Below are 25,819 nucleotides of genomic sequence, written 5' to 3'. Positions count from 1 at the left end.
TGATTGCCCTTGGTTTTCTCGGTTGACCGTTTCCTTTTTGATATGCCCGGCTGTGTAGAAAATATGGGACCTAAAATTTTAATAACCTCAAAATGTCGTGAATTTATTGGTGCGATACTAATTGCCATCAAGGTTTGTATCTTTGTGTTTATTTTGCTGAAGGATCAACGCTCAGCCATGAAATAAGCATTATTTTTTGAAAGGAAAAGTGCCGTACATTCGTTTAAAAACCACCGTGTTGTTATTGTTTTGTATTGATTTTTTTTATAGAAAAGGACCCTTTTGTTTTGCTTTTGAATTTGTTTGCCTCAGGCAATCTGTAAAGAGCGTCAAATCTTAAAACAATTTTAAGATGCAAATTTCTTCTCCCGAATTGAATAATTTAGTTGGTATCTGTCATAGGAAAGTACTGGAACACTTTTTTCAGCATCCTATCCATTTTCTTCGAAAATAAGGGAAGAACAATGATAGACTGACATTTATTGAAACAAATTCAAGTTTAATGAACTATAACTGTATTTATTGATTACGATGTTTCTGGTTCTGTGATTTTTCAAATTCAAACTGAATAAAACAAGATACACCTAAAACTACTTCTATTATTCTGCTCTACAAACCATATTGGTTGAACGTTGATTACTGTAGTTTATTAACAAAACATGCAAATTGATGGTTTAAAGGTATTTCCTCATATTTCACAAAATATTCAAAGAATTTTTGTTGGCAGTTTCAGATTGAGTCGGTGGCAATAAATATTGATTCCTTACTTCTGTATTCCAGCCTAGCTATAACCAAATCCTTTTTCAAATTTGTTTCTAGCAGGAAATCTTTTTTGATGCCTGATCTTGAGAAAATTTTTGAGAAAAAGGGTTCTTGTCAGAATCAAAAGTTGATGTATTTGCACAGAAAGAAAAAAATTCACTGTAAAATAAGGGGCTTTAGAGAATAATACAATGACATGTATATTATCAAATATTACCAAAATTTTATCTTTGCTGCACTTACTTAAAGAAATGCCATCAAGCCCATTTAAAGGTCTTATACTTGTATTTTATAAATATTGTCTTCAATCATCTCAATATACTCTTAGTAAATACAATAATTATCTGAATCAAAACTGAAATGGTTTATAGTCAGCACTAAAGATCTCAATATTATATTAATGTAGACAAACATCTAGTGGCCAAAGGTAATATTATTATGGACTGACCACTTCTAAAAAAACTTTAAAACAGAAGTTTTAATAACAAATAATATATTTCTCTTTCGTGGAGGTAGAAAGAAATAGAATATATTATATTTTGTGATCTTTTTTGGGAATCACCCACCTTTATAATGCTGTCATCTGATCTGCTTTATGACCACAGGATTTAACCAGCTAATCCACTCTGTATTTGTGGTTTTGTTGTATAGGTATTGTGCTGGTTGCTATCAACCCTTATCAGCAGATGCCTTTGTATGGCCCAGATATTATTGCCGCCTACAGTGGCCAGTCCATGGGTGATATGGACCCTCATATCTTTGCTGTGGCTGAAGATGCTTTCAGAGCCATGTCAAGGTGAGAAAATGATGAGGTCTTCAACTCCTTTTTTTTAGTTAATTTGTTAATACGCCTCACCCTTCTCCTTTTTAGAATAATACACATGTCAGGAACCTCATAAATGCACGAACCATTACCAGTGGACAAAGCCTGGTCTTGACAATGAGGTTTTTGTATTAATGAGGGTTTGAGAAAGAAGACAATAGAGTGTTTTTAAGGTTCAGCCAAAACAGTGGTAAAAAAAGACATAATGAATTATTTTATTTTATAAACACCAATGAAATACCAGGAGAGCTGTCATGCGAAAACAGGATAACTTCACGTGTGAAAAGATGACAGTTGCCATGGCTACATAATAAATCACGCCTTTCATAGCAAAAAGCTATTAAAGTAAAACGGTTTGTTATTTCTTTGTTGTAATATGATAAATATTACTTTACATGGTTGCTTATTTTCATGTTGAATAATATTTCACTTGTTAACTGCACTCACTTGTGAAATATTATTCACCACTCGAAGGGAAATTTCGTATCTACGTGAGGACATGTAATATCCTCTATATATTTAAACGGGATGGTTATCAAGCAGGGTTCCACTGTAGCAGTTTTTTTTTTGAAGGAGGGCATTTATGTACTTCACCCTACTAAAAGAGCCTTTCCTTCACTAGCTTGATTTTGGCATACTTACTAAAGACTCTACATGAATTGAGTAAGAGCTTTGTTGAGCTAGTGCTGCTTGTTGTAGTCTGTGTAGAAGGTGCCATTTTTTTTAGGGCGAAGGGAGAAATTGCGAGGACACACGAGGGGAGAAAAGGAAAGGAGGCACCTGCCACGGAGACCTGGTTTTCCATTTACACCCCCAATTTAATAACATGACATCGCTGAATGCATCCACTGAGAAAAAATTGATTGAAAGCAGATTGTCTAATGACATGGAACCAGCCTCAGACCCAAAGGGAAAAATAACCTTGTGTACTTTGGTTATATCTTCATAAAGTAAACAAATGTACATTGTAATTTTAAATTCAGAGCAAACACAACGAACAGGCCAACCTAAGTCCTGTCCAGGCTTTTGTCAACAAAAGACATTGTTCATGAATTAATGATGGCAATTTTAATGAAATTTATAAATCTTTTGCCCATCGCCATTTCTCTTGACGCTCACAATGGTATACAATGTATACATTCCTTGCTGTATTTCTTTTATATAGTTCAGTTTTTCTTTCAAGTCACACACTGACATTCTCTTAGAAGTTACCTCAGCTGCTTGATCCTGAATTTTGCTTCTCAACAGGGAAATAATGATAATGCTTGCAAAGACTGTTCTGGTCTTTGCATTTCAATACAAATATTTGTAAAATTAAACTTCCTCCAAACCCAGCGGGTAATACTGCCAAGAGATCTTTACCAATCTTTGTCTATCATTCTACAGTCAATGCCTCCATTATCTACTCTCTCAAACTGATGTCCATTTTTCCTTGTACCTATTTAGAGATGGGTTAAACCAGTCAATCATTGTGAGTGGTGAGAGTGGTGCAGGAAAGACAGTCAGTGCTAAGTATGCCATGAGGTATTTTGCATCTGTGGGTGGAGCTTCTACAGAGACACAGGTTGAAAAGAAAGTCTTAGCTTCAAACCCTATTATGGAGGTAGGGCCGCTGTTTTATTTATGATCATTGTTATTTTATTATCTTTTCATCCTTAATTGCATTTAAGTGATCTTACAGGTTTTCATAGCTACCTACCAGCATTTGTAATGCATCTTATTGTACAAATAGGCCTACAGCTGTATTTTGAATTTTTTTTTAATTTTTGCATATTTTTTTTTCAAGGGTGGTGCTTCTTAAGTTCTCTCTTCAATGAATGAGTTAAACCTTCAACGTTTGAAATAAATATGAGTAAAGACACTCTACAAGACAGTGGAGTGGGACTGAATTGTTTTAAAAAGAAACTGTTCTCCCAAAGTATTGCCTAAGTGTTGTTGAAGCTGTAGAAATTTTTAAAATAGGGAATAAGGAGCTTGGTGTAGAGTACCATAAAGGTCTGGCTTATACAACTTCGTAAGGTTTTAGATGGATTTATAGACAGGGGGCTTATATATATCCAGGTGAGCTTATCAAAACAAGCTACATAGCAGTGCTCAGGGTGTTCATTAGGCGTCAGAGATTTTAAAAGTTTCTGTTTACTACACAGAATTCTCCGGCTAACATGCGATAGCCTATGACTATTTTTCATTCAGGCATTCACAATGTTCTCCTTCCTCCTGCTACCAGAATTCTTAATCATGAAAACCCTGAGTGCTGTTCGAAATACTTTTTAAATTTGCTTGCTTTTTTAACATGCAAGCCTCAAAACGTCGTCAAAAATTGAACTCATTACAGTACAAGCTAGAGGGGGCTTATAACCAGATGTAATTATGTCTTTTGTTTACAGGTAGGTGGGCCTATACCTGGGGTGATGGGGAGGGGAGGGGCGGTGGAGGAGTGAGGAGCTTATAAGCAGAAGTTTATTGTATTTTGCTAGTTTGGCTGGCTGTTGGGTTGGGTGTGATAACACCTTGAACCAAAATATCTCTTCTGACTTGTGAATGCTACATGTATTGGCTTTCTTTTCTAACATCTATTTCAGGCCATTGGGAATGCAAAGACAATTCGAAATGACAACAGCAGCAGATTTGGAAAATACCTGGAGATATCCTTTGACAAGAACCACCACATAACCGGTGCCCACATGAGGACATACTTGTTGGAAAAATCACGTGTTGTATTTCAAGCACCAGACGAAAGAAACTATCACATCTTCTATCAGATGTGTGCTGCTTGTGACACCCCAGAGCTCAAAGATCTCAGACTTGGTATGTTGATCTGTTGGTTAACGTTGATTGAAAATCAGTGATCAGCATTACAATATGAAAACAATTAATATTTTTTCTGGTAAAATTTCACACAACAATAATTTATTATCATGTTAAACTCATCAACAAAGATAAGCTTGAGGGTGGTTCCCAAAAAGTTGATGGAGCCAAGAACCGAAGCTGAGAGCAATGCAAAACCATGACAACCATGTGAGTGGCAACCACCAGGCACAATCACACTGCTAACCACTGGAACCTAAAATACTTCAAACACCCTGTATTTAACAAAATAGAGGACAACTAGGGAGCAGTAAAGCACTGTAAAAGCACAAGCCATGACAGACAATGACACATGAATGTAATGGCCTGACCTGAAGAGAAAGGCTGTAAAAATGCGTGAAACCGTGCAAAAAAAATAGCTCATATATCTACTTTAGACTGCTGGCCTGCAATGTCTCTAGTTTAACTTAGCCCAAACTTCATTTAGCCACGTTAATGTTGTAAAATTAGTTGTACAGTACTGCTCAAAAGTAAGTTACATATAACACCCTCTCGTGAGAAGGGAATCGCATTGCACGCTACGTGATTCCTGTAGTGCAGGATGTCATTCAAAAGGCCATGCCTTAGGATTTACTTGAGACTCTTTAGAACCAAAAGTAGTCATGTCCCTTGGGACAAGTTGTCATGCATTTAATATGTGGATACATATAACTTTCTCGTTTTTTTTTTTTTCGTGTGTAGTTTGAGTGATTGTGGTAATTTGTTTTGCCTTCTCTATAGCACACCAGGACAACTTCTACTTCCTCAATCAAGGAGAGTGTCCATATGTTGATGAGGTTGATGATGTTGAAGGATTTGAGGAGATGCGTGAGGCCATGGACCTTGTGGGAATTATGGAAGATCAACAACTCATGATATTCAGGATTTTAGCTGGTATTTTGCATATTGGGAACATTGATATTCACCCATCTGGAGAAGAAGAGAGTGAAATTGATGTGAGGCATATTCATTTCTTGTTATTAGTGAGAAATGCTATACATCTACATGTAGGAATGGCAAAAAATTGTGATTACACCCCCTTGTCTGGGGTTGTCATATTTTGTTTTGGGGGCAATAGGGTTGGGGATTAACAACCGTCATGGGACACACCAATACGGGTACACATTCTTGGTGACAATCATTTGGTAACAAGGCATTCATGATTTGTTGTGTTGCCCTTTTTGATGTGAGTGTTAATAACCCTTTTCTTGCACTTGGGTACAACCACATCCATTCATTTAAATCCAGTAATGATTTCCCATTTTGTAAGTTTATTTTTTTTCTCATTTTCAGTTATTACTATTTTATTTAGGACAAAGATGTCCATCTTGCAATTGCTGCAGACCTTCTGGGTGTTGACAGGGGTCAATTTAAGAAATGGATGTGCAATCGTAAGATTGTGACTGTGCAAGAAGTATTAATCAAACCACTCAATGTTGAAGAGGTAACTTATTTTACTTGCCAAATGTCTTTTCTAGATACATACACTGCAGTATAATATTATTTGTTGTGAGCTGGCCTGCCTTTGTCTTCCTACAGTATAAATACTTCCAGTTTACCTAGGACTGACATAAAATTTAGAATCTAATGTACACTGTAACATTCACCTGTAAAGATCAACGTAAAAACTTCATTTGGAAGTATCTTTTTTGGCTAGACCAGTGCCATGATTTGTAACAGTCAGGAAGCACTCTCATACTACAGCCATGTCTACATACATTTTGGTGGCATGTTAGGTCTGGAAAGTCCTGGAAAGTGATTTTAAGATCATGGAAAGTTCTGAGAATCAGTTAACTCACAAGTTTTCTCTTTTTTCACAAGTTTTTTAAGAATTTGTCTGAAGCGTAGTATCTAGTCTTCTTTCGTAATGTCAAAGTCCCTTGAATTTTACTCTCTCTCTCTTTCTGCAACTGAAAATCTGTTTGAAAAGATTTTTTGTAGATAAGGGAGTACTGGAAAAATCTGTCTTAAAACATGGAATCTCCTTGGAAAATGTTTTTAAATTGGGTGAACTGAAAATGGCCTAAACAATGTACAGGTGGTTACAAGGACGTGATCTTAATAGATGCTAGGATTGTGGCTCTCCCTGATAACCTTGGTTGAGGTTATACCCATGTTCTTTCTTTTTAGGCCAATTTTGGAAGAGAAGCAATCAGCAAGCACATTTATTCTCAGCTTTTCAAGTGGATAGTTCACTGCATCAACAATTCTCTTACCACTAATGTCAAACAGCACTCTTTTCTTGGAATCCTGGACATCTATGGGTGAGTCTACAATCATTAGAGCAGTTTCCAGTTGTTTGTTGTAAATTAAACTAAAAAAGTGATGGCTCTGACAAATAATTTATACTTACATATATCTGGTCCTAAGAGTTGATTTCCAGTTATTGCATAATTTTTATGTGCATGCGTTCGTAAAATTTAAGTTTGCAAATAAAAATACATGTAGAGGCAGTGCATGAAAGGTTGCTTGTAAGGGTAAAAGTTGAACCTCACTCAACTTCTTGTTTAAGCTCGGCACTTTTTATCTTGCCGCTATTTTATTTATGTGATTAGAATTTATGTGCATTATATGCATAGCCAAAAACGTGTCAGTGGAAATCAAGCTTAAGGGAAACATCTACATCTACAGTGGAAGCTGTAGTAATTGGACACCCGAAGGATACAAAAAGTGTCCATTACTAGAGCTGGCCGCTTACAAGAATGTTTCTCATTAGTAGCCAAGGATTAAATGGCCACTTTTAGGAGCTAATTGCCCAACTACCTATAAACATCGGAAATGCCAAAAACCTGTTTGTTAGTTTTTGGCTATACTATTTTTCTGATAATGTTATAATTTAGCCACAAGCGTAACATCCAAGTGGTGTTAAGTTTTGAGGTGTAACTGGACGTGTATGTGAAAAAAAAAGCACTGAAACTGATATAAATTCATTGTGATGAACAGCAATATGAAGTTGATATATTAAAATACAGTTTACATGGCCACTTATGTTTGCTAAAATCTAACTTGTAAATGCGAAAAGTGTCCACAGAATGCAGAGTTTGTATGTCAGTTGAAACAAGGTTTTGTGAAGGTGGCTGTAAGTAGAGATTTCCACTTACATGTACAAGAGTGTCCATTAAGAGAATTTCCACTCAGCAGTTTTTCCCAAGAGTCTTTTGTTGATGTTTGGCAACATCAAGGTTCGTTTGCATCAAGAATCGTAGTTATCCCCTCCAAAGAATTTCCCTGATGGAGGCTGACTACAAATTCATAAAAACAAACTTCTCTATCTTCCTTTGTCTTATCAATGCTGATTTGTCACCAAAATTAACACCGGTGCTGTGATCGCTGGAAGTATATTGTGTTACAGATGTTGGCTCACTTGATTACTGGAATGCTTGATGCAAATACACCTGTTAATGCAGAGTAAAACACAAAGTTTTTAATCAATAAAGAATCAAAGACAGTTACTCAAGTTTCACACAACCAGCCATTCCTACTTATGTTGGTCCTGTATGTACCATGTTTTCAAACAAAAGTTTAGTTAATTGCGGTTCAGTTACATGACAACTCATTCAATATGCTTGTATGCCGTTTTGGCTAGCCTGTCTTCACCTCTTGACTACTTTCAACAAATCTAGCAATCTTTTCCTGTAGTGTGTTGCATCTGATATTTCCTAAGGTTAAAAGCTTTACAAATTCAGTGAATGACTTTTATTTTCAGGTTTGAAACTTTTGAAGTGAACAGTTTCGAACAGTTTTGTATCAATTACGCGAATGAAAAGCTTCAGCAGCAGTTTACACAGGTAACTTATTTCTGTCTAACATGCATAAGTGACAAGAACCTCAATGCTTATTTAATAAGCATAAAGTTAATTTTTATTATCATTATTTTCATTATTATAACATTTTGATTATGATAATATACTATCACTATTATAGTCTAGTGCACTTCTGCAGGAGTTGAGTAGTAACCTACACGAGAACAATCTGTATTACATGTACAGTGTACAACTCTGTACAGTGCCATTATTATGAATCCTTATATGTAGCAATATCTGCATAATTTACCATCACCCTCATGAACATCCTGCTTGTTTTCATGACTCATCTCGTGGGTGTGACATTTGCTAAATTACCATTTGGAAGTCAAGAATCTTGCCCATTTCACAATATACATGTATTACAGCTATACTTAATTTTCTCCATTGCCTTTTTCAATAACAGAAGTTTTATTCCACAACATTGAAAGAGGAAAGTTTACATAATACTCTACCTCACATCGGAAAGGCTAATTTAATCTAGATTCAGTTGTGCAAAAGTATAAAGTTAAATTTTAACGGACAAAAATAACTCAGACCTAAAGCATTAAAAGATACAGTGATATTGAGTTTTCCATGTATTGATTATAGCACGTCTTCAAACTGGAACAAGATGAGTATGTAAAAGAAGAAATTGAGTGGTCCTTCATCAACTTTTATGATAACCAGCCCTGTATTGAACTGATCGAGTGTAAGCTGGGAATCCTGGACTTGTTAGATGAGGAATGCAAGGTAAACAGTTTCATGGATTAACCTTTTAGTTAACACATAAACGAAGCCCATTTAAAATAGTAGGAATTCTGCGAATCTTTTTAAAACGCTTTTGCCATTTTGACAATGAACAATTCCTTCTATCGGAATGATAGCAGCTAACCACGAACAGTTGGTCATTGAACCGTTTCCAGCTAAACTAGGCCATATCCAATGACATCATAACGGTGGTGGGCCGTGATGTCCGGATACAGTTACATGTAATACCGGAGACTATTTTGCAGATGAAAATAATTTACCTTTTACCCCTACATTTCGTAAGGGAATCCAAGACAGTCTTGGATTCTGGATTCCACAACTTGGATTCCTGATTACGGGTACTGGATTCTAGTCTTTGTCAGTGGAACATGGATTCTGGAATTCAATCGTAAGTGGGATTTCCGGTTTCTTGGGCTGTATTCTGTATTACAAATCCCAGGATTCCCTGGATTCCACAAGCAAAATTTTCCTGAATTCTACAAGCAAACATTTCCCAGATTTCCTTACATGGAGCGATACATTGAGTGTTTGTGAATTGGGGCACCAGCGAAATAACATTGTTGTAGTGAATTTATGGCAGTGAACTGGCTGCCTGCGATTCTCACGCCGGTCATGCGCAATTTTCCTTTAAGACGCCTGATGTGTCTTTGATTGAATACGACCATATAAGGGGTGGCGTAGAAGAGCATTTTCCAGAATCTTTTACCGACCTCCAGAGTCAAACATAATTACGTGTTTTATCCCTGAGTAAAATACAGCCTTATTTTTGGGGGTTTAATTTGGCTTTCTTGATCAGGGCCAATAAAGTGCAATTACTTAGGGCTGATTTGGACCTAGGGGTTAAAATGAGTCCTAGCATGAGCTGGAATAGGCATTTGATGGGTCTGTTTTGCTTTAAATTGTGCTCAAATGGCACCAGGAGAGGCTGAATCAGACTTTGGCCTGCACGACTAAATTGGCACGTTAGGGCTTAAACATCTCTTTCATTTGCAGTGTATGTGAGTGTTATTTTTTTTAACTGTTATTTTTATTATTCGCTAGATGCCTAAAGGTTCTGACAGCTCATGGATTCAGAAGCTGTACAAGCAACACTTGAAAAAGCAGCATTTCAGTAAGCCACGCCTTTCCCAGACAGCCTTCATCGTGCATCACTTTGCAGATGATGTGGAGTATGAAGCCAACGGTTTCGTGGAAAAAAATCGCGATACTGTTAATCAAGAGCATTTGGCAATCCTTAAAGCCAGCGAGGTAAGAGCAGAATAGCGATGGCTAAGACCAAAAGTTCGTCCCTTCAGGGAAGTATCCTTGGCTGTTTCCCTTGACCAACGCAATGAAATGGCTGATGAAAATTATTTAAATTGATATGAACTGACTATTTTTCATTTAGCAACCTAGTGGCACTGAAATATAAATTCAGACTAAGTAGAAAAACACCTTAAAGACCTTCAATAAAGACCTTTAATTACTTAATAAATTAACCACTTTTTAAACATCTTTGAAAAGTAAACGAAAATTGACGTGTCGTACATTATCTTAAAAAACCTTTAAATTTTATAGTATGTAAAGCTAGGTTAATAATATGACTTTAATAATAATGTTAATAATAATCTTAATGAGACCTCTAAACCGTGTTTGTTTCTCGTACAGTATGAGTTGGTGGCACAAGTTATAGAGTATACACAGCATGTAAGTACCTTGCGTTGAATGCAGGTTAAAGATCGTCTTTAAACGTCTTTGTTTTGACTGCTGACACTTTTACATTTAAACTGTATGAAGATTCAAGGGAATCGGGTCTTCGCACGAATCATGATCACTAACTGAGCTAAAGCTGGAACGCAGGAGATAAATATGATGATGATATTTTTAAATGTTTTAGTTTCGCAGACCAGTTATACAATAAAATGATCAATATTTTGAATTTCACTTCAGTTATCTCTCTCAATTCGTTGCAATAAAGCCAATTAAGTGTCTTCCTTTTTCTTAAAAGATCGAAATTGTTATTCCTTAAAAAGTAGGAAATGTTAAATAATAGATATTAAAAACCTTTGGTTAGTTCATAGCCGGTAATTTGTAATGATAGTTGACATGAAGCAAAAAGCAGCTTTTTGGTTTGCAACTCAGACCCTAATTAAAAAAAGTCCACTGATCATTTCTCTGTAAATAGTAAACCTATTCAGTACCCTCTCTAAACTTCCGATAACTCCGAAAAAACCCTTAAACTGCGCCACGTAACCAAATAGCTTAAGAAAACTACTCTGCGCTTGTACATGGACTTTCGAAATAGCAACTGGAGGCAATGGCAATTCAGCATTGTCCAGTGTTGGAATGGGGCGGTATTATGTAGGAGGCATTGGCAGCTCAGCATTGTCCAACGTCGGAATGTGGTGGTTTTATGCTGGAGGCAATGCCAATTCAGCATTATCCAATGTTTGAATGGGCGGTATTATGCTGGAGGCAATGGCAATTCAGTATTGTCCAGTGTCGGAATGGGGCGGTATTATGCTGGTTGGTCGTCTGTGCGGAGTATAAACTGTGTGTTTTGTTACAGTATGAGATGGTAGGAGACTTGTTTACTGACAATGAAGCCCATCTGATGCCTCGCAAAAGAGCAGCCTCCAGAACAGGCAAAAATGCTGCTAAATCCAAGAGAAGTGTGGGATCTCAGGTTTGTATACTCTCACTTCATTAACTTGTTGTTTTCTTCTTTTAACTGTCACAGTTTGCAATCGCCTTTCTCATACGTCTCAGTGGTAAATTCGCTATGCTATGAATTTTCAGACGTTATGTCCAAACTTTAGATGCAACTTCAGACTGGAAAGTGCACTATCCAATTTTGCCCGGTTGGTGAGAATTCCGTTACAGTGCAAACGACGGAAACCACTAGGACTTTAATACATGAAAATTGTGTCAACGATACTCGTTTGTGCTCATGATCTGCTCTGCAAAGTTTCTGCTTTGCATAATATCATCTGTAGCATAGTTTCTTTTTCCGCCGCTCTTTCGCGTTCGCGGACTTTGACGTTGTGCTCTTTTTCTTCCAGACGACAGCTGCTAATCGATCCCTGTACTCGTATCAAAGTTCTTGTTTTCGGTTACAACCGTCCATAACAACTTTGTTTTCTCCTCTGCAGTTTCGAGAATCTTTGTCAAAACTAATGGGAACTCTAAACAGCACTGTGCCTCATTACATTCGCTGCATCAAACCTAACGACCGCAAAGCACCATTTGAGTTCAATCCGCAGCGAACTATTCAGCAACTGCGCGCATGCGGAGTACTGGAGACTGTACGAATCAGTGCCGCTGGGTACCCCTCTAGGTGGAGCTATCCAGAGTTCTTTAACCGTTACCGCATGCTGCTGAAATTTAAAGACATAAACAGAAAGAAGCCTCAAGCGACAATAAAGCTGTTATTGACCACTTTTATCAAGGTAATTCATCGATTCGATTGTTTCAGTTGAGATGAAGTACTCATACACTACCGCTCAAAAGTTACCACTTTCTCGTGAGACTCGAATCTCGTCGCGCGCTACGCGATTCTCGTAAGTAATATGACTAAAATTATTGCCCGTAGCGCGCGACGCGGCTCCTGTCGCGTGTGAGATCTTGTCGTCATTCTTTTGCTACTTTTCAGTTAAAAATATTGTTCTACGTGCAAAGTGAGATATTTGACCAGCCGTTTTTGAAGGGCTGCCGGTGATGTTGCTCTACTCTTCACTGGACTGTCTTTGGTGACCAATATCCGGTTTCAAAAGATTAAGCAACCTTTTTTCTTAAGTTATTCGTGTACCTCACAAACAAAATGACACTGACAGTGTCTGGGTCTCCGAGGGTGGGCAGACGTTGGAAAAGTGAGATCGCGCGGAAGAACGTGAAGAGCCTCTAGCGTTTCCACGCGTGACCGATTTCACTCTTCCCACTCTTGAACATCTACTACACTGGGTATTAGAACATAGACAATCAATACTTAACCTGGCATCTGGTTAAGTATATTATTGGACGAAACGTTTTCATAGAAGGACGAATTTAAGTGGTAGAAGAAGCGGGGGAGGGGGAGCGGGCAGGGCATTAGATGATTGTATTGAAATTGACTGAGATGTAAGATTGTTAAGAGTTCTCTCTTTCGAAACGTCTTAAAATTCTCTTATTTTCTTAAAGGATCCCGACAAGTTTCAGATGGGTAAAACCAAGATCTTCTTTCGAGCTGGTCAAGTAAGTTGTGTCCATACGTCTGTAATTACTTTGCGGGTTACGCATTTGTCTCATAAATTTACAAACGTGTTCCTTTTGGAGAATTCTTTTGATTCTGGTTTTCTTTTAGGTCGCCTATTTGGAGAAATTAAGAGCCGACAAGCTTCGGGACAGCTGCATAATGATCCAAAAGAATTTCCGTTGTTGGAGAGAGCACCGCCTCTACCTGAAGATGAGGCGGTCTGCTATCCTCATTCAGGCCTCGGTTCGAGGATATCTTGCGAGAAGGTACATACTTGAACAATAGTTTTGCAGTTTTCTTAGCTGTGTTGATCTGAACTATTTAAAAAGGAACATATCTTCTCAGAAAACTTCGATTTTGGTGGTTGTACGAGCTTGCACTTTTGTCTGAAAAGGAATGTAATCAGTTTCTTCTGTTAAATTGTCCGTTAAGAGTAACCTGTGGTGATAATACAGAATCATTTTTTACCAATTTATTTTTAAGAGTTTGAATTAGGCCCCATCTAACGATTCTGGACATTTTTGAACCCGCATAGTTGTCTACCCGGCGGATTCGTGTGGACGGCGCCTTAAACTACTCTAGAGAGATCTGGAGACCGGTTTCAAAAAGATGCGGTTTCGGTCAGCGGATTTATTGGTTTCGTGTGGATGGAAGGCGGAATCGTGTAACAAATATACGATTTCAAAAATATCCGAATTCGTGTGGAGGCCTTAATCATCGTGTATATGAAGATGCGGGTATAACTTTGCACATTTTCCGCAAAGTTGCTTGTGTCTTTATTATGACTGATTTCTGAACGAAGATTATAGCTAAAGCAGTAGAAGTCTGTTCCGTCACATATACATACGTAATAGCAGCTGGCACTAGGCTTAGAGAAATATCTGTTTTATTCCCAGACTTGCCCAAGATCTGCGTGAAACAAAGGCCGCAATCACAGTCCAGCGGTATTACCGTGGACATATCTGCCGAAGACGGTTCGTCTCTCTTCGGAAAGCCGTCGTTAAGATCCAATGTTTCACTCGTGGAATGTTCGCCAGACGGCTTCGTATGCGCCTTCTGTACGTGGCCAAAGCTAAAATCATCCAGCGGTGTTGGCGGAGGTACAAAGCAAGGAAACGATACAGGAATTATAAGAAAACCATCATCTATCTGCAGTCGTGTGTGCGCAGGATGATCGCTAGACGACAACTGAAGCAGCTCAAGGTGCGGTTATTGTGTCGTTGCTTTGCAAATCAGCCTTTAGTTCTCGGTATTAAAAGTGGATCTCTGGCTTAGTGATGAAGTTCTTATCAATTTGTTGACACATTATTCATCACTGCCCAAGTTTTAGCTCTCAAATCGGACATATTTTTAGGTTGATTTTTTTATAGTAAGTAGAAGGTGCCTAAAGTGCAGCTGGGGGCGGAAAACGTAGCTCTATTTAAGGGATTTGATTCGGCTGCGCTTAAACCAAATACTATTTAAAAGCGAGTAAGAGCGATAATATAGTAAGGGGAATCCTCATGATGTGCACATGGGCTTTTTATTTGCACTTTGCTGCCCTCCTTTTAACGCCGTCTTGTTTATGTCTTCTTGTTGTTGTTCAGATCGAAGCGCGCTCTGTGGAGCACTACAAGAAGTTAAACATTGGAATGGAAAACAAGATCATTCATTTGCAACAACGACTGGATGAACAGGTATTTGCCCAGCTGTTAAGCCTCCCGCTAGCTCTCGCAGTCAATTATGCCTGTGAGCTGTAGTGTTTGAGTTGTCTTGGGTTTGTCCCGTTTTCGTTCTGGTTAATGCAGTCCCTCAGTCCTTTACCCCGGGTAATGAGGCGTCACAGGCTAAGTGCTGGATTGGTCAGGAGTGAAGAGACCAGACAAAGATCAACCCTTGGTCCTCCGGGCTGGGGTTTTAGCGCTGTGCTCATCACCCAACGCCTTAAACCAAGCGGATAATGATTACAGAAACCTAAGCACCGTCTAAGCTTAACATTATGAAATTGGTTCCCACTCATAAACAAACCTTGTACATAGTTTTTATACCTTTTTTGAACAGCACTGTTGTTAGACATCTGAATTTACTGGTTGAATTTTCTCTTCTCAGGTCAAAGAAAAAGAACAAGCTCAAGCTGCTGGAAGGGAACTTGAGGCTACACGAAAGGAACTAGACCAAGCTAAGCAGTGGAAGGGTCACTTTGAGTCTACCCAAGCGAAGATGTTAGAGTTAGAACTGGTCATAAAAGAATTAAAGGAGGAGCTTAACGCGGCAATTGTAGAGAAGGATGACACTAAAGAACAAGCTAAAAATGAAAAGGAGGAACTAGAAGAGGTTTGGTCCAGTTTCAATTTTTTCTTTGCTCGTGACCCTTATATTGCTTTCTAAAATACTCTATTTATTCGCCCGTTTAGAGCGGTTGTAAATTAATATATTTGGGAGCTTCAGCAACGCCGACAGCGACAGCGTCGAGAACGTCGTTGAATAAGCAAAACAACAACTCTGCGCGTGCAGCACTTGTTTGTTTTATTTCTTTGCCGTCGCTGCACGATTACGGCACGAATTTCTCTAACTTGACATTTTATGTAGGGAGCAAGCACACGACGACGAATGTTCCTTTCTCTTTCTGTAAACCTGGGTGTGTTTCCTAAGGATTCATCTCTAGGAATTTCACTTATGTTTAGCAGATTGACTAGACTTGGAATATTCACGGTGAAGTTTGAAAGAATTTGAATTCATCGGCTTCATTAGTGACGCTCTTGCTACCGTCGCAGGTTTGCTTTTGCTGTCTTCTTAATTTGCAGTTCGTTAAAAGATTACATGGAAACCAAGATTTTCTGTTGCTTTGGCTTCGCTGTGATTTTAAGTTTGTGGCAAATCGGAGTTCTGCAAACGGACTGTCCAATGAAGCCATTAGACTGACTCAATTGCACAAAAAAGCGTGATGCACGTGAAAGGTTCTGTTTTGCTAACTTAAGACCGCGTTTACACAGATCCGGCCAAATACTTGCACGGATCCGCGCCGCCTTTCGTTTCCACAGCACCGGTGGAACCGCGCAAGTTTTTGGACGGCAAACAGAACTGCAATCTTGCACAGTTCCATGTAAACTGATTGCACAGGTAGAAAATTCTTCCGTCCAAAAATTTGTGCCGACCCGTGTAAACGTGGTCTTAACCTATTACTTTTTTTGACGTTGCGGTCGCTGTCATGACGTCTTAAAGTCCCTAATAAGGCAAAACTCAATTCAGATTATCTGATTTTAGCGCTGGTTGGCTACGAAAGTTTCAGTTTCAGTTTCAGTTTTTTTTCAGTGGTGCGACCTCTCCAAACCTGAAGCAACGCATTACATTGTATATCCAAAGCAAACGTGGAAATAGTTAACAGTAACTGGACGAGATTGAGCGAAATATCGTGATTTCTCAGAGGCGAGCAGTCGGCAAATAATGGATCTCATCGCCACTGACAAATCACGACATTTGCAATAAGTGAGTTTGTTTTATCATTCGATCACTGAATTTATTTTTTAATGAATGTCTTCGTGAAGCGAAGTGATCTGCCATTGTCACGCAAATTTCATTTACATATGAGCAGAATATTTTTATTTATTTATTTTATTTTATTAGCTTCGCCTATGACATGATACAGAGTGAAAAAAAAGTAAAAAATATAAACTTAAATGCTAATTAGGAAGGGATATTACAGCAGCGGTAAGCCAATTATAGTGGTCCCAGATATTATTTGCAGCCAAACACAGTAATGAACGACATTGTGCATGAGCAGACCATTATTTGTATGCAGTTATTTGCAGATCATGTCGTGGGCTATTGGCCAATGAAAAGGATTGCATCGAATAATAATCCCTCTGATTTTTCGTGCAGATAAACATGAAACTGAAGGAGGAATTGGTAAAACTAACGGAGGAGCTTGCAGAAGCAAAGGCAATCACGGAAAGAGAGGTGTCACTCAGAGATGGTAGGCACTGCTACAATAAACAATAATTCTAGCGCAGTTTATTAGCTGTGGGACAGAATGATTGTTGGGAACACGTGTTAGAGAAGAGAAGTGATGACGTCACAAAAGCTAAACTTGTGAAATTATGGGATAGGTTGGCATATCCAGAGAGAACAAGATGAAAAATGTCCACTTGCCAAAAAATAGCCTGTTAGTGCAAATTGATAGGGACATATAAGCATTGTTATGCTCCAATGACTCCATTTAAATCCCTCTAAAATAGGCGTAGATCGAAAACGCTTCGATCCAAACCAATTTTAGAAGGATTTGTATGGAGTCATTAAAACATAAAGGTGCTTATATCTTCCCGCAAATTTGCATCAACAGGCTCATTTTTGGCAAGGGAGCTTTTTTCATCTTGTGTTTTCTGAATATGCCATTCAATCCCAATCCAATCTTCTCAATTCACTGAAGGACTGGACTTTTTAAAGTCAACTAAGTCTCATATTCAGGTCCTTGACAGATTTTTTTATTTGATAAGTCATGCCAATTGTAAGAAGGCACCTTCTCGATCGGACTGTCCCTTCCTGGGACTAGTTACCGGCTTGACTAAGTTTTATCGTAGTACTGCAAATTTTTGTACAGTCTTCCACAACTCTTTGTCAAGAGCATAGCCTGCACTGATAAGACCACTTCAATAGCTAGAAATATAAGTTAAATCTTGCTAAGCTGTTTCTATACTTTTTCTCTGTAGAAATTATAACTCAGAGTCTTGAAGCCCAAAGACAGCAGTTACTAGCTGAGTTTGAAGCTGAGCGGACCAATCACCAGCGCGTTTTACGAGACTATGACCGGCTGGAGCAACGCTATCAAAATCTTCAAGACGAGCTGGAGATTGAGAAGCTAAGCCCAGCGCCTCGCAGAGTATCTGGAGAAGCTCACATAGGCTTTGATGGCTTGATAAGTGCGAGCAGTTCAGGTTCGTCCCAAAACATTTTGCTGCAAGACTTGTGCATTGTTTTTCAGAATGCTTTGTTTTTGTCCACTGTTCATGGAAGCTACCCGCCTACCCCTCCCCTAAACCAACGTTATCAGGGACCTTAAGTTCCGACGACGGCGACGGTGGCACGAACTTCCAAAAAAAAAAAAAAAGGTTTTGACAATCAAAACAACAATTTCGCACTTGCAGCACACTTTTTTGTACGTTACTTTACACTCACTGCACGACTGCGACGTGAAAATGTCTTGTTTGCGTTTTGTGGAGGATGTAAAGAAGCGACGGCAAAGAGAGATTCCTTCTCTTTCTGAACTTGGATTTGGTTCTTAGAATTTCAACTACAGAAGAGTTCGTCTACATTTCGCAAAGTAAGTGAATGGAATAATGGCGATGAAGATGAGTTGAATTAATGCGAATTCACTCTTTAAGCGACGTTTCCCCCTCCGTCGCTGTTCTCAGATCTTAAGGTTCCCATTACTAACTTAGCACATAAGGCAAAATGTGGTTTGGGAGCGTTTCTTAGAATCTTATTTTCTCTGTGTAAATCCTGTCAGAAATAATTAAGCTCTGCTTTCTTTATTATCCTCATACGTATTTTCCCTCGTTTCTCCCTGAGACTGCGTAGGGAAATCACTTCTCCTTGTCGGCTTGCCGCAACATGGCCAAAAAATAGCTAAATATCCCCTTTTTCTGACGGCTTCCGTTAGAACTCAACTTGTTTCCTCTTTCTGATTTTTTTTATTTCATACAAAAATAAAATAATTGCTCTTTGCCGTCATTTCTTTGCGTTAATATGTTGATCACGAAGAAAAAAAAAATACCAAAAAATTGTGCTGAACCTGCGATTGACTTTAAAAAACGCGTTGCTTTTCTTTCCCAGAGGCCTCGCTTGTGGACGCAGTGGAGTTAGAACAGCGCCAAAATGAGGACGGAGAATCTACAATTAAAAAGAGTAAGCTAGTGCGAGGTTTGAAGAAAAGAGTAAGAGAGCTGGAAGACAAAGTCATGGAATACGAACAAGCACAACAACCCAAAGGAGACAATGTACCAGTGATAAATGTGGAAAAAACATCTGAACACAAACCACCAAGTGAAGATCAGATTGTTGAATCCGAAAAATATCAGCAAGTAATAAAGGAAAAAGAGGATTTAGAGAAGGAAAAAATAAATCTAGTCGGGGAAGGCAAAAAAATGAGATCAGAGCTTGAGCTTCTAAGAAAACTTGTCAGTCAGAGGAATATTGATAAAGAAGCGGAATGGGATATGATTAATGAAAAAATGAAAGAGATTAGCGTTGATCGTGACCAGTTAGAAAATGAGAGGAATCATTTAAAACAACAGCTTATTGGAATGGCATCCGTTGCAAGCGACATGCACAATGTCGAGGAGTTGCTTCGAACCAATCCGGATGAAAGCGCGTATGTGCTACAAGCTGAAAGTTTGAAGAAAGCGAACAATGTTCTGCAGACTGAACTACACGATTTGATTAAGAAAGAACAGGACTTGAGGAAAGCAAATGATAAGCTGTGGATGGAAAAGGCTCAGTTGCAAAGGGTAAGTCACGGTCCAACTGCCTAGATGACGGTGTTAATCCGAGGGGAGGATACTCCCTATACGGCCTGTACTGAGAGGATCTGCTTGAAAGGGGTTTTCTTTCTGTCAAAAATGGTATATGAAAGGATGAGGGTTTGGACCTCGGGGCGGAGCCTCCCATTTAAAATTTTTTTGTTAAAAAAGAATTGTGCTGCTGAGTCGGTGGGGATAGAAATGAAGCGGTTTGGTTTATGTCAATCAAACTTAGCTGATCAAGTAGATCAGCCACTCTCTTCTAAGAGGTTCAAAGTCCAATCTCTTTGCGGCGCTTCCCTTATATTAGAGGCCTTAAGATCGAGGTTTGGTCATCTTACCACAAACGGCAAGCTGCGGTTTGCGGTTAGCAGTTTCACGTTATCCTTTTGCCCAAATTCAGGAATTAAGATTCGCGGGTGATAGCTCGCGGCTGCCATGTTTGTTTTTATTCATTCGTTCACTTCTATTTTAGCTGAGAAATCGTCTTCAAAGTTACCTTTCTATTATTATTACCTTTCACTTACCTCTAGAGCGTGATCTAGCCGTACAAACGTGAACCTCAAACCGCAAACCTGACTGCAAGGTACTAGTCACGTGACTTATTGACGTTTGCGGTTCGCGGGAAATGCCGAAAAACCTCGATCCTAAGGGGCGCTTTCCATTTAGTCAAAAATCCGGAATTTCTGGTTCGGCCGTAAATGGAACACGTTTCGTCGGTTCGTCCCACTGGAAAATTCCCAGAAAAAGTGGAAATCTAAAAAGGTGGTCCCGTTTTCCTGGTTGGAATTTCCGAACAGAATGTCGTGTTCCATTTACGTTTCTTGTAGTTTGTACCAGTTCCAGGTCCACGGTCGGGCACCGCGACGTACCGGGGTGTACGACCAAGTGGAACAACTTTTTACCAATCGGAAATTCCATTTTTGCTCCCACCGAAATTTCCGGGTTTTTTTCCTAAATGGAAAGCGCCCAAGGTCTTTATTCTCGCACCTAATCCGCGCTCAAAATATACAGCCATCAAATTGTCCCTGTTTGTAATTGTAGCCGGATCGTTGCCGGCTCGGCTTTGCCTTTTACGTTCATGGATTCACGTATCGCTATGTGATAAATTTGACAAGATTAAACTCACTGTCAGTTGTTGTATTGTAGGCACGTGGCCAGTCAAATTCGAATATGGATGGCAACTTTGCTATGGAGGTTTCTCGATTGGTAACAGAGAATGTGGTAAGGGAAAATTTTTTAGTTGAACTTTTTAACGTAGAGATTTGTGAAGTTGTGACTCAGCATTCTACTCAAAGCTTTTTAAGTTTCTAATTTCCTACTTCGTTTTACTGTTCGAGCTGGGAATTTGATCTAACAGTCAATGTTGTACTCTCCCCCGCATCCGTTTTTGTCTCGTCACGCAACTTTCGTCCTGGGAGGAGTGTTTCGTGACGAGATAAAAACGGCTGCTAGAGAGTCTATCAGTGATGCGAGATCTAGTTTGATAAAGCGTATCAATGATGTTGACATTTTCAGGAGCTGAGAGAGCAGGTTGAAAAACTTGAAGCTGAACTAGAGGAATACAAGAAAGGTGGCACGGCGTTGACTCCATTCCGAGGAAGAACCCAGTCGTACAACAAAGGTAAGTTGTTTAGTTTGTGATCATTGGGCTGCCTGTGACATGCGCAGTTATAAAATGAGGTTTCTCTGTCGAAAAAAAGCAAAATGGCAGATGGATCACCCAGAAGGCATTGCATGTCCTATACCCCCTGTGGGACCTGTTATTTGACTTTTGACGGGAGGGGATGGTTCATTTCCTGATTACAAGAAAAACTGGCAGACTTGTAACAAAAATCACGTTATTGCGTGGAGCTAGTTTTTGTATAATTACAGTTGAAAGAAAAATTGGGGCGAGATTTTTGGATTCAGTACCGTGCAATACAGGCCAAAGGAAGTGTTTTTTAGAGTTTAGTCCTTTATTCTTCTTCCGGAATACGGTCAAGCGAACGGGCACGAATTGATCTCCAAATGCACCTTATCTCTCTGTGTGTCTATTTCACGGGATAGGATTAGCTAGGACCAGCTATACATCAAGTATAGAAAACATTAGACCACTGCAGCCAATATCGCCTGTTAAAAGCGTCTTTTTTTACCTGGAAGGTCCTAAGCGACACTGGGGCCTGATAGCGTAATCAAACAGGAAAAAAGGGGCAATGCAAAAAACTACTTTTTTAAGATAAGGTTTTTTGTTTCACTGCTTAAAGTCATTACCCTGAGCTTAGTTCCTCGAAATCGAAGGCCGGTTAACGCTTACCCAGTGTTAGAATTTAAGACCAGCATTGGATTCACTTTCTTGTACACTGTTGACGGTTGTTATTTCGGGTCAGCATAACCGGGTTTCTGAGAAAATACTCGACAGTGTTTTATCACCCCTTTTTGTGTATTACTTTACGTCACTGTTCGATTGTCTCAAGAATATTTAAGATTCTTTGTGCTGTGGACTGACGTTATGTGTTTCCTGTGGACTTTTTTGTCGCGTTTTTAGGAGAGCTTGAGCAGAAGAGAAGAGCTCAAAGCTTCTTATCTGGCCAAGAACCAAAAGCTGGAAAATTGGTAAGACATAGAGTTAGCACAGACAAAGCGACACGAGTCTCTTCGGTAGCTTTGGAGGTGTATAGTGATAAAGTGAAATTTGAATAATAGTTGGTGGGCCTTCGTATTGAGTAGGGCTTGTAGACCCCACTGGTCTGGACAACCTTTCATGGCCTGGCATGGTAATGATGGGGTTAATGCCAGTCAGGATTTAAGTCCTGTTTCATCCCTTGTCACGGTGGCAAGTTTCAATAAAAAAAAAAACGAAAAAAGGGGGTTAGAGTTGTATAGACTGAGCTATGGAAGTCGATATAATCTATGGTCACTTACTGTCCTATTTTGACTAACTCCTTTGGATTCTTCCTCTTTTACAGCTTTTTGCCTCCTGTGGTCCATTACATTCTCTCTTGAACGATTCATTTCTTTTTAGATAGTTGTTGTTATATGTGGCATTATTGGGCAATAGTGGAACAAGGTTGTGGCATTTCATTACTAAGGATAAAGACGCTAAAGTGGAGTTTTGTATTTTTTCTTGTCAGGTTATGAGGCACGCTGGACTACTTAGAAAGGCATCTCATGCTCACAAAGAAGGGGTAAGTTTCCTCTGAGAACCTGCCCACCTACCCCTCCCCTAAGCCAACATTTTGCCCTAAGTGAGAAGTAAGTGTTAATGTTGGCTTAGGGGAAGGGTAGGTGTGCAGTCTCCCCAGAGAGGTATAATGATCCTAAGATTCTTTTATTTACTTCCACCGATCCCTCTTTGGTTTCTAATTTCAATTACAAATCCCTGGCCTTTCTTTATATTATCATTCCATCAAGAGTGATGAGAGGAATCGAAATATAAATTGCTTGGGAAAATTTTTTACCAAGAAAAATTATAGATTCAGAGTAATAAAAAATATATATAAAGAGTTAAATAAAGGAAAAGAACTCGAACGTATAAGCGTACTGTTGCTTTCTCAGTACACATACCAAAAGTCAGGACTAACCCGGATGGACCGCTCATTTTGAAAATGAAATACTGGCTTTTTTTGAGTTTTCGCTAAAAACCTGTCACTGCTGTGCGTGATTATTTAGGAATAGACTAATATTGTCATAGACAGCCCTGATTAGTAGTGGGAATTCTATTTACGACTGAAATGGTCTGGCTTATGGTAAGTGCCTTTCCATTATTCTTCCCACTTTTTCCATAAATTAAAACTAAGCTGACTATCAAGATCGACTGACTGTTAGTAAGCGTTACTCAATGTTGTTGAACTGCAGTTTAAGCAAAAGCGGCCTAAACAGTCTTAATTTGTCATGCCTATAATGAAACGGACGTTAGTATTTGTGTGAACACGGAAGTACTCGAGCAAAAAACAAAAAAACGTTCAATTCAAAACTGATGTTCTTCTCTCGTAGGATTTGCTTCCTCTTCCACCGCAGCTAAGACAACAAAAGATCCGTGGTATGATTGAGTTTACAAGCGAAGAGGAAGATAAAGTTATCAAGCATCTTATCACTGACATGAACCCTCAGTCGATGGCGGACGCTATCCCAGGACTCCCTGCGCATATTTTGTTCATGTGCATCAGGCATGCTGATCACGTGAATGATGACCGCCGCATGCAGAGTCTGCTGACTAACAGTATTAATAGCATCAGAAAAGTTGTCAAGGTAACGTTAACGAACACATCGGTCAAACACACTGGACATGCGCAGTTGCCTTTGAAAAGCCTGTAACGAATTTGTTCACAAAAACTGAAAATCTAAGGCCGTCTCTGAAACTGATTATTGTTGGTTCTGCTAGAAAATTAATAGTGCTAAGTGAGGAAAGTTGTCAAATTTTTAGTCCCGTAGGCTCGATTCTGAAACGTTTCGTGCTCTCTGTCACTTTGTGAGGTCGAAGCGTATTCTAGATTGTTTTCAGTAAATCCTTTCCTTTTCCAACAGAAAAATCCCAGTAACCTGGACATTTTGGCCTTCTGGTTGGCCAACACCTCTCGGCTTCTTCACGACATGAAACAATACAGTGGTGACAGGGTAAGTGGACACTTTACTGTAGCTTACTTGAGGTCTTACCTGCCATACCCCACCTTTTTGATACTTGAAATTACCTCTATAACCGCTGTGTTCTGTTAATAGGTGTAGGCTTTGTTGTCATCGAAAGTCATAACCCCAGCCTACAAGTAGTTTGTAATGATACCAGCAGGTCATATTTTATGAGTCAACTGGTGCCCGCGTTATAAACGTAAAAGTTTTTGTAAGTCAGAAAATCGCTTTTACACATCTCATCGCAGTAAAATTTTACCAAAGCGGGAAAGAAGTGGGGCAACAGTTTTTAATGGCAACATTTAAGACGAACGAAAAAACGAGAAATGCTTGCAAAGGTATAATTGTGAAAGAATATTATTTACGCATTTCCATATCCCAACTATATTTAGAAAGTGTTCATAAACGACTAGTCTTGATCATTAGGGTGTTTAAGGAAGGTTTCTTTAAGTACTTGGCCTTGTGGCTCACGTTATTTCACCTAAATACTGTTCTTATTCATTCATTCATTCATTCTCATTCACTTCCATCCTTCCTTCTTTCCTCACTTATCTGATAATTGTTCAGTGGCTAATAAGACGGCCTGATGAAGAAGGACTCTCAGCTTCACTCATTAAACACTGGACTAGTATGAAGGATTACATCAAAGATGTTAGTGCTGTCTCACTTAACTTTTTATCTTCTTGTAGTGTTTTCCTGTTGGCACAAAACCCAAAGTCAGGCGTTTCTTTTCTTTCCTTTTTACATTTTATGGATTTTGCTTTCAGCACTTTATTTTTTCTCCTGCTCATTTTCTTGGGCCTCTCTCTCCGTGTTTGTTTGTTTGTTTTTGCTTTTTAACTTTCACTCATTTTTCTGGATACTTTATGCACAACCATTCATTGTCCGTACCAATTTATGCTTTTCATCCATCACTAACCTGCATCATATAACATAATTTTATTTATGTATATATTTATTTATTATTTATTACACTATGCTATTTGCGTCTCTTTGTCTCAGAAAATGAATTTGCTTGTCTTAATTTGCTTTAACGCCTTTTCCGTGAGGACGAGGTTGAAATTGCTTTGAGTATATTTAAGAGCAAATGTGATAGTTTTATTCATTCCTACATTCTGAATAATGTTTTATGTACTGTACGTTTTTGTGCTTTGCGATGCTGAGAGACCTTTTAATTGCGTCAAAGTATCAGTTTGCCTTATAAATAGGTAATTCTCGTGCATATTTCACAGTGAAAGGTAGTTCTACGATTCACAGTCCAAAAAATAAATGATGATATCGCTGAAAATTTGGAAATTGTACAGTAAACGTTCTATCACTTGTATGCTTATTGTCACGAAAAAGTACTTATAGCACTATGTTCTAGAGCTTTTTTGCTTTTATGTTTATGCTCTATGATCTAGAACTTTTTTTCAGTGCAACTCCCCCACCCCTTTCCTCTGTGTAAGTACCGGAACTTACAGTGAACTGACGCATGTTACTCCGTTGTTTTTTTTGCTTGTTACGTCTTGGCTATAACTGAATC

The 25,819-nt window shown here is 38.8% G+C and overlaps 1 protein-coding gene across 1 annotated transcript in view; it reads left to right on the top strand.

The window, feature by feature from the left end:
- Positions 1-25,819, top strand: part of LOC140935350 (unconventional myosin-Va-like) — a 31,923-nt gene that overhangs the window by 925 nt on the left and 5,179 nt on the right. Inside the window, exons 5-30 of the mRNA XM_073384903.1 lie at positions 1,414-1,558; positions 3,032-3,188; positions 4,168-4,393; positions 5,174-5,388; positions 5,745-5,876; positions 6,563-6,696; positions 8,139-8,220; positions 8,827-8,967; positions 10,027-10,233; positions 10,633-10,671; positions 11,534-11,650; positions 12,117-12,413; positions 13,141-13,194; positions 13,304-13,461; positions 14,092-14,398; positions 14,782-14,871; positions 15,284-15,508; positions 17,054-17,147; positions 17,881-18,105; positions 19,004-19,677; positions 20,839-20,913; positions 21,208-21,313; positions 22,217-22,284; positions 22,803-22,856; positions 23,665-23,919; positions 24,196-24,285. Coding sequence (XP_073241004.1) covers positions 1,414-1,558; positions 3,032-3,188; positions 4,168-4,393; positions 5,174-5,388; positions 5,745-5,876; positions 6,563-6,696; positions 8,139-8,220; positions 8,827-8,967; positions 10,027-10,233; positions 10,633-10,671; positions 11,534-11,650; positions 12,117-12,413; positions 13,141-13,194; positions 13,304-13,461; positions 14,092-14,398; positions 14,782-14,871; positions 15,284-15,508; positions 17,054-17,147; positions 17,881-18,105; positions 19,004-19,677; positions 20,839-20,913; positions 21,208-21,313; positions 22,217-22,284; positions 22,803-22,856; positions 23,665-23,919; positions 24,196-24,285 — 4,367 coding nt within the window. The remainder of the gene's footprint in view (positions 1-1,413; positions 1,559-3,031; positions 3,189-4,167; positions 4,394-5,173; positions 5,389-5,744; positions 5,877-6,562; positions 6,697-8,138; positions 8,221-8,826; positions 8,968-10,026; positions 10,234-10,632; positions 10,672-11,533; positions 11,651-12,116; positions 12,414-13,140; positions 13,195-13,303; positions 13,462-14,091; positions 14,399-14,781; positions 14,872-15,283; positions 15,509-17,053; positions 17,148-17,880; positions 18,106-19,003; positions 19,678-20,838; positions 20,914-21,207; positions 21,314-22,216; positions 22,285-22,802; positions 22,857-23,664; positions 23,920-24,195; positions 24,286-25,819) is intronic.

The sequence above is a fragment of the Porites lutea genome, chromosome 4 (assembly GCF_958299795.1).
Source record: "Porites lutea chromosome 4, jaPorLute2.1, whole genome shotgun sequence".
Lineage (NCBI taxonomy): Eukaryota > Metazoa > Cnidaria > Anthozoa > Scleractinia > Poritidae > Porites > Porites lutea.
The sequence above is the reverse complement of the archived record's forward strand: the minus strand, read 5'-3'. Positions and strand labels throughout refer to the sequence as shown.